At 31.8% G+C, this 9,430-nt stretch overlaps 1 protein-coding gene and 1 long non-coding RNA gene across 2 annotated transcripts; one reads left to right on the top strand and one right to left on the bottom strand.

Annotated features, from left to right (window-relative positions):
• Positions 1-2,363: 2,363 nt before the first annotated feature.
• On the top strand, positions 2,364-6,004 carry LOC148310481 (putative rRNA-processing protein EBP2 homolog). Its single transcript, XM_088258343.1, has 5 exons — positions 2,364-2,526; positions 2,877-3,097; positions 3,280-3,438; positions 3,563-3,710; positions 5,625-6,004. The coding sequence occupies exons 1-5, from the start codon at positions 2,470-2,472 to the stop codon at positions 5,958-5,960; spliced, it is 921 nt and encodes a 306-aa protein (XP_088114469.1). The 5' UTR covers positions 2,364-2,469; the 3' UTR covers positions 5,961-6,004.
• Positions 6,005-6,590: 586 nt separating this feature from the next.
• On the bottom strand, positions 6,591-8,937 carry LOC148310480 (uncharacterized). The gene is made up of 2 exons (XR_015837392.1): positions 8,094-8,937; positions 6,591-7,521 (listed from the first exon to the last, which is right to left on the bottom strand). It is a non-coding gene; the product is annotated as an uncharacterized LOC148310480 (long non-coding RNA).
• Positions 8,938-9,430: the final 493 nt, after the last annotated feature.

Raw genomic sequence — 9,430 nt, 5'->3', positions numbered from 1 at the left:
CGAAATGCTCCCTTCTTATTGGTCAAAAAAATACCATAAACACCATTCATTCACATAATCATAGAAATTTCAAAAGATGGAATGAAATTATACACCGTCTATGATTCGTCTGTCTTGAGTAGTTCAAGTACCTAGAGAAGAAGGGGGAGGATTTTTCGAAATTGTTTTCGGTCATTGATAGACACTATATAAATATATTTAAAATAAATTAACGTTTTGGGATTAAAGGAAAAAAAGACAAATAAATAGTACGATATTGAATTTTTAATTATAATGATGTTCAATTTTTTTATTTATTTTTTTTATAATAAGAATAAACATAGCTTGAATCTTGTTTTTTCATTTCTGTATTATACGTTTAAATAATACTTTTTTTAATAAACAAAAATTTATAATTAAAAATAAATTTAATTTCTTTCACCAATTTTTTTTTTGGTTTATACGGTTCATAATTTTCGTAACCAAAAATGCGAATATTGTTTTTTGTTTTTCAATTATCTGATTTTAAAATGAATTAAAATTAAAAAAGATTGGAAACATATTTCAAAGGGGATTTTTAGATAAATCATTTACTTGAGTATTCATAAGTTGTAAATCGCTTTTTGAATTTCTAATATTTCTAATGAAGCCCCTATGTATGCATGTAATACATGTAAACCTTTATTTTAATCGAATTTGTGATCATTTTATATTAGGTGATTACCAAACTTTAAAAATTATGATCATGTAGACATCTTGTATGCTCTTTAGATCGAATTAAAAATTTCTTGCAGTTTTTCTTAAAATGCTCATCTTGTCCAAGTTTATACAACTCGGATAACATGAGAACTTAAGTGAATAGTGTTTAGTAACAGTCTCGAGAAAGAAGCGGTTGGCTTCAAAATCGGCAGATATTATAATTATATTATAATAAGATATCTATTGGGTTTTTTCAAGTTTCGATGGTTGTTGTTTATAGCTTGACAGTTGAAAATGTCAAATTGTGTTAGCATGTCTGTTTAGTAAGGTTTAGCAATAGTAATAATATCATGAATAGTTTAACGCCAGAACAAAGCTTTCAAATTGTGGAAATTCACTTTGAAAAAAATAAATCTCTTCGCCAAGTTTATAGAGCATTTTTATATTTAAAGTTCTCAAGCTCTTGAATTATTACGGGGCTCGGGTATAGGTAATAATAAGTCGTAATTAGGATGCAATCGGTTTATTCAACAGGTCGCCATGACAGTACAATGACAAGTGTGTGCAGTCTTCCCTGCCTCAAAAAAAACACCCGTTACGGTGATTTTGAAACAAAGCTTAAATTTTAGTTATAAAATAGAAAATCACAAAATGTACTACTTCGAATAAATAATATAATATTTTAGTATTTATAATCCCATCTTAACGAATACTTTGAACTGATTTCATAATTCTTACAATAGACAAGTACATTGAGCTTTTGGATGGAAAATGGATATGGCCTGTGTATTACGTTTTATTACTAATCCATATGTACTGTATATGAACTGTTTTCAGAACTCTTATCTCATACAAACGTATCCATCTGGTCTCCGTAAGATTCCTTTGAAAAATGGATATGGTCTTCGTGTTTTAATATTTATCTGTATGTACTTTAAATGGGTTTTTGCGTCATAACGACAAACAACTATATCCCTCTATCCACGTATCTTAATTCGGTTGTACTCTTCGTACCTCAATACTAATCTATCCATTCTAAATAGGGTACACTTTTTAAGCTACATTCTACAGAACCCTCTGGAGATAAAAAGTTTTTTCCTAATCAATGTTAATCGCTATAAAATGTTTATGTGATTAAAAAATTGATATACAAATATATTTTCCAAGATATCAACGTTATAAGTTTTTAACAATGTAGAGGAGAAAAGTGGTTGTTTGTATATCTGCAAAGTCATTAAAATGTTGCTTAGAGGGTTTAACATATTTATACTTTTAACCTTTTTCAAAACTCATCAAATTTTATATAAATGTCTTAGTTATCAATAGCCTCAAATGCCAAATGGTCTGATGCCTTGTGAGAAATTTGCTTGTACAGCACGGGTGTACTCGTAAACTATAACTCGTAAACAATACAGGCTATGCGGGTTATTCATTTAATTTAAAATTAAAATTAAATATATTTGGCGTCGCAGCATCACATACCAACAAAATTAATTACTACATATCCAATAACCCAACGACGTTTTAATGTGGTCCATATTGAAGAAATCTTTTAGCATTGAATATAAATTTTAGAACGTAGTTCCAATCCAGGTAGGTACCTAGAAAAGCTTATGTTGTAAATGTCAATATTTGTCTCTGGCTAACCTCATTCCTACACATTTTGACATTTCTCATCATTGTTTCCTTTCTATGGTTTGTATTTCGAAGTGTGGTTTGGTTTATTTTATGGAACAGGGATCCTAATATTATTTAATATTAGTAATATTAAACGACAACATAAAAATCATCATGTCTGAGTTTGAAATGAACAGCAGCGACTCAGAAATGAGCGACTCTGATGTAGAGGTAAATTGCAAATTATCCTACTACACATTTGGTTTACCGCGCGGATATAATATATCTAATTATTTTTATTTAAGCAAGTAATGTAAAGAACCCTGTTATTAAAAAAATACTTTATTTTTATTTCATTAATCTTTACCACTTACAAAAAATAAATATTTAATTCAACTTTATAGCTTATGATAGTATATAATACATAGAAGGATCGATTTATTTATCCTTATTGACTCTTTTTAAGACTAAAATGAAGTAGTAAAACAATTCTGCGCTTTTATTAATTTTACAAAAATCCTCTTAGATATGTCAAATTCACTTCTAATAATTTTTTATGCTTGTAATTTATTTTTTAATAGCTACAAGATGCATTTGAAAAAGGATTAATTAAGCCTGGCTTAAATAGAGTGATAGTTAGAGAAAACAAAACAATTGTAAACAACATCCCGGATATAAAGCTGAAGATTAACGAAATTCATTTGAAATTACCATGGATTGAGACAATGGATATCATCGGTAATCCGGCACCTATGGCTCCTGATGTTGCCGTTCAACTTCAAGAAACTGCTAAAAGACAAATGTTTGTAATCAATATTATATTTCAATTCTATTTTTTTTCGTTATTGGATGGGGACAAAAATGGCTGTCATTAAAACTTTTTCATGAAAAGAATATTAGTGATGCCATAAGTTCGCCCCTGACCTCCTACTTTATTATTTTGTTGCCGTTGTTTTTATTTTACATAGACTAATATTTTTCTAGGAATATAAGAGCAAATAATGCCAAATTACCCGCATTAAATATCAGTGAAGATCCGGTAGTAAATGAGTTTAAAAGAGAAACATTACTTCATCGTCAAGCGCAAGCATGTGTAGTCGAAGGTATTCAGAGGCTAAAGCAGCTCGACATTGTAACCAAGCGGTTAGTAAATACTTATAATATAATAATATGTATGTGAATGTATCTCTTTTTTTCAAAATAAACTAGAAAGACTAATACCGCTGTTTATGAATATATGTAAATGAATTATCGGCTCACTTTTCAGCCCCGACACATATTTTGCAGAAATGGCCAAAAGCGATAATCATATGCAGAAAGTGAGACAGAACCTCATGGCCAAGCAAGCTGGACAAGTGAGAGCGGAGAAAGTGCGGCAATTGCGCCAACAGAAGAAGATGGGCAAGCAACTTCAGGTGATTGAAATATTTCTAATGTTTCGTATTGTGTGTCATAGTACAACTCTTTACAACCATATATGTATCTACAAAAGCTGACGGTCTCTCATTGAGGTGTGTTCTTAAAGTATCGAACCTTCGGTAGACACAACTACATTTGCTGATTTGGAAATCCGAAACACTAATCCCCTTCAAAATTGTCATTTCGGTAATGCACACACTTCCCAGCGCTTCTGCCATTATTGGAAACAATTCTGGAAATTTTGGAACGATGACCAACCGTGCCGTTGCATTCCGCATGATGTTTTATCCTCGCTCAAATCGGATCAGCATGGGAAATACCTAAAAGTCAAACGGGGTCATGTCGGGTGTGAAGGGAGCCTGACGACACGCAGGAATGTTCTGTTTGGTAAGAAAACCTGAATCAAATTGGCAGAATGGGAAGGTGCGTATCATAATGGAACCACCAAGATTACGCTGCTCACAGATCTGGTCTTTTTCGCTGCACAGCATCACAAAGGCGGAAAAGAATCTCCTAGTAGTACTCCTTTGTGAGAGTTGGCAATTCCTCAAAATGTTATATTATGTCATATGGTCTTGGAGGACCACAATCCGCACTAGCTCAATGACATTGTCGTTCCGACTTGTGGAAGGCCTACTTCATTGTCCACAGGCGGGAAGAAAAGCATGACTCCGCATGAGTTTCTCCTGTACATCTACACTGAAGATAGTCTCCAGCGCTTCATTGGTTTACGCGAGAAATAATAATTTTCGATACTTTTTTAACATACCTCATATTGTCTCGTTACAATATGAGTACTACCGACTTGATACTAATGTATTGTAATTGCTAATGTGGGGAGTACTGTTATTGTAATCCCCTGTTTTGTGCATTTTTGTGATGTGCAAGTGATACAATCACACTTGGGTTATATATACTATATGTAATAAGTATAGGGTTTATATGGTAAAATAGTAAGTAGTGGGTTCAAGTCGGAAGAAAACCCTGAAATTGGAAAAATGAGTTTCACAAAGTTTTGCTCTGGAGTCTGTGGCAATTACTCTTCGAGAATTAATCATATATTTGACGTAAACGTGAGAGTTTGTACATTGGTTCTTAGGGTTTATATGAAATTTCTTGTGGTGACTGCGATAAAAAATATATTGGCCAAACTGCGAGAAGTCTAAAAATTAGAATAAGAGAACATCACCGTCGACTAACAAGTAATTATTTTTCGGAATTTGCAAATCATATCATGGAAACTAACCACTCATTTGACTCTCATACACTTAAATTATTACACTCTGTTACAAATAAAGGTCAAGTCATGAATAATTTCGAAAATTTAGAAATATATAAAAAATTTAATTCAGATAAAACGATAATTAATAATATACTGTTTCAAAATATGTCACCATTATTATCTGTTTCCTTTTACAAAAAATCTTGTTCCTTAACCCCCCTCCCCCTTCCCTATATTTATTACCCTATCAACTTCTATATATATATACCCCTAAAAAAATTTGCTCGTTAGTTTTAATATTCACCTGTAGATGAAAACATCTCTAAGTTTTCTAAACTAGTCCTGTATAAAAATAAAACTCGTTAAGTGGTTTATTACAAGTGTTTAATTTTAAAAAAATAATAATCATGTCATTCCACAAAGTTAATGCTGAATCATTAAATAATATTCATGTCTGGTATAACCGGGATAGCACACAATTCTTTTTTCAAATGTTTAGCAGTGACACTACTTCGTATGAATCGTCCGTTCTTATACGAAGATTGGAAGTGTGTGTGCAAATAACAAATGTTTAACTGTACACACACAAAGTGCGAATTATTAAACTGACTTTATCTTTTCCGGGACCTTGTTTATGTAATCCTTTACGTCTTTATATTTTTTAAATGTTTGTGTTTTATTTTTATAGGCACAAACAAAACAACAGCGAGCTACAGAAAAGAAAGATATGTTAAATCAAGTGAAGAGAATTCGCAAGGGCCTTAAAGGTCAAGATGATTTTGCGGATAAAAATATGAGCAAAAAGAATATGATGCAACAAAATAAAAGTATAGCTAAAAGGAATATGAAGAACAGCAAATATGGTTTCGGTGGGAAAAAACGAGGAAACAAATTAAATACAAGGGAGTCTTCCGCCGATTTTGGAGACTTCCATAAATCTGGTAAAGGCAAAAATAAAGTTGGAAAAAATCAAAGGCCGGGTAAATCCCGAAGACAAAATTTTAAATCCAAGGGTAAAAAGTGATGGAGTTGTTCCTTACTTTTACAAATAAAAATTAATGAAATTTACATGTTTGTGTTTCTATTTACCGCCGTGCTCTTAAAACTGATATATGTATACACTGGTGCCCCTATAGTGAGCTGATAAAACATTGTCTTGGGTAAACAGGAGTATTGTTAGTCACCCCCTAGTTATTAACTATACTGATTTCATATCGCCCACTCCTTTCAAGAACGTCATAAATCAAAATACTTGATTTTTCAGGAGATCGTTTTTAAAGTTTAAAAAAATAATAAAACATATTAAAAATAAATACCAAGTCACTTAGTAATTTTTTTACTATGCAACAGATCGTTTTAGGTAAAACCTGAAGGTTTTTTCTCAATTTGAAAAATATTTAGTATATTTAAAAAAATATTTAAACATTACCTTTTGATTTATGACGTTCTTGCTCAAAATTTCAGTAATTGTGCCTGAAGTATGTCAAAATATGTCATTATTATCACTAAAACAAATAGAATTTGGAAGTCTGAAATTGAAGTATCTTGAGATAATTTCATTCCAAATAAGCAGTTATACCTAAAAATAATCATGGAGTTCAAATAAAAAATATGGGTTTGGGCTTTTTTTGGTTTTAAGGATAAAACACAGATAGAGGCAATACAATTTTATTTTCTCAAAAATTTCCAAAAAGTTAATGGTAACAATTACAATGCTCGTAGATATATAATACAACATACAACAGATAATAATATAGAAGTTTAAAAAAAATATAAGCTACTGTATAAAACAGTTTTTTGATAACCCTAAAGGCACAGTTGCTTTTTTAATTTAAAAAGTTTTATAAACCTTTGAAATTCAATTTTTTTCATAAGGTTATTCTTTTTAGCGTCAGAAATCTTAGGCTTTTGAACGAAGGCAGGCTTTAGCGGCATATTTTTACATGGCTTAGGTTTTCTTATAATGATGGCCTCCATAAATTCTGTTTCCCCATAAGATTCCCCATTATAAAATATCGAACTAGGGGAATCTCTTTAAATTCGCATCACTTTAATCTGTTTAAATTGAACAGGTTCATTTGGCTTATTTTTGAGGACACGGAGATGACCAACGTCAGAGGCCAAAAGTTTTAAATCAAAGAAATCTTCAAATGAAAGTTCATTAATAGAAAATGGTGTTGTTCTTTTTCTGTTATAATTAATTAAATAAGACCTTCTGGCGAATAAATTGGCCCACTTTTGAGTGCTTGTTTTATTATTCTTTAAATTAAAGAGTGAACGGAATCTCCTTCGTTCTGGGTATGGCCCTTTATCAAAAATTTATGTGTGATTGAATCGATAATGTATTTGCGGGCAGCAAAAATGTATGCAGCTAACATAAATTGGTTCTTCTGCTGTCCACTGCAATTATCAGAATAGAAAATAACATCTTTGGATGTTTTTCTTTGATCGGTTTTCTGCTTTTTGTTGCCGGCTGAAGAATATCATCATTGACACCACTAAATTTTAGAAATGGATTTTTGTGGATTAAAACTGATCTTAAAACTGAATTCCGAGTTTGCTTTTAACTCGGTAAATCGGTTTTCCTGAAACAATCACAAAATATAATAAAGACATTAACAAACTTCATTGACTGCATATTTAGTGTACGTACAATTTTTTTACCTTTACTGTCGGATGTATTTCTACATAAAGCATCTTTTTAGCATTGTTTTACATCTTTTATTACTAATTTTATCGACATTTTTCCCTCGAAAAGTCATAATGATGAATGTAGAAAGGACAAACGTAAATTACCAATTTAAGTGCAGAAAGACGCATGCTGCAATTTGTAGCAACTTGCAAATAGTAGATTGTTTTACTGGCAATAATGACACATTCCTAAATAAACTGCACATTTTTCTTAAAGTGGACGAATTTTTCTTTGGAAAAGTGTCATAAAACAAATTAGTTCAAATCCGCTTTGTAAAAGGAAGAAAGTTTTATTGACAACAGTGTCATAAGTTAAAATAGTACAGTCGATGTCACGCTTTTACTGTGCAAGAACGTCATAAATCAATATAAACCAGACAGGACGCTATTTGTTTTCTTTGCAATACTGACACAAAACAAAATAATACATTCTTGATACAAAACTATTAATTGAAAATGGTCTTACCTTTTGCGCAACACTGTTTTATGCCGAAATAATACACTATTGCACTAATCGACAAGAGCGTTCCTGCTCGATGGGTCAGTCACAACTAACTTATGACGGTCTTGAAAAGAACAATGAATAATTTCTTCAAAATGCAAAAACACACTTTCTGCCCTGTAGCGAGTAAATATTAAGTTAAAAATATGCCGTTTTTGCTGGGATATAGTACATTTTCTAGGCATTCCGAAAATATGCATAACTCAAAATTGACAAATTTTGATTTATGACGTTCTTGAAAGGAGTGAGCGATGTGTATACCATTGTCTCCTTCGTTGCCTTCCCCACCTAACGACATCTTCGATCTCCCATATTTCCCTGATCCTGGTGTTTCTTATTCTATCTCGAAGACTCTTGCCTGATATGCTTCATAGAGTCTTCATTTCTAACACTCAAATTTCTGAGTGAGATGTTCAAAATTAATATTCGTCTTCAGTTATAATTAATATTTCTGTGCATGCCCACTCTAACAAAGATTATATTTCAGAAAAGAATTTACAAGTTGGTGGCTTGGAGCCGGGCTGATAAATTGTAAAAAAAATACTCCCTATTGCAACAAACCTATTCGATATTTGAGAACAAATGTTGTTTTATGACTGTTAGTTTAGGCATTTTAAAGTAAGTTTGAGATTGTTTGTAAGCATAACTATTCCGCCATGGTTCGTCCAAGAAATGTTTTTTACACTATCCTGACTTTCAATAACATTAAATTATTAATGTATTCTTTATATTTATTGATATTGTTAAAGGCATTAGCCATAAATAAAATAAAAATAAAACCCCTGCTGCGAGCTGTTTAATGGTGACAGTTATTTTCATGCCACGTTTCCGTTATGGCCAGAATATCTATTTTTATAGTCCGCTACTCTATCATAAATTTTATTATTGAGTGAGCGTTTTATATCCCAATCGAGATATATACATTTTTTTATTATTTTTTTAAAGAAAAATATTTGTGTTTTCATTATTTACACAAATATTTCAATTTCATACTATTTCTGTAAGCTTAAACGGCTCATTATTAGAAATAGGTATCTAATTGTGGTAGAGTGGGTTCGAACCGAGAAAAACTTCCGCGAGTCCGCGATACTAACCACGGAACCACAACCCGACATTGGATATGCTACACCTACATGCCTATCATCCGCCTCTGTGGTGTAACGGTTAGCGTGTTTAGCTACCCTGCTGAAAGTCCCGGGTTCGATTCCCAAGGGGGGTGAAAAAAAATATTAGTGATTTTAGACTCAAATATTTATTTAATATTACCCTGGACTGGTCCCTGAAGCGCAGGAGTGATCACC

This window comes from Brachycentrus maculatus, unplaced genomic scaffold (assembly GCF_059751285.1).
Source record: "Brachycentrus maculatus isolate JH-2025_06_01 unplaced genomic scaffold, ASM5975128v1 h1tg000093l, whole genome shotgun sequence".
NCBI lineage: Eukaryota > Metazoa > Arthropoda > Insecta > Trichoptera > Brachycentridae > Brachycentrus > Brachycentrus maculatus.
This window is presented reverse-complemented; position numbering and strand designations above follow the sequence as displayed.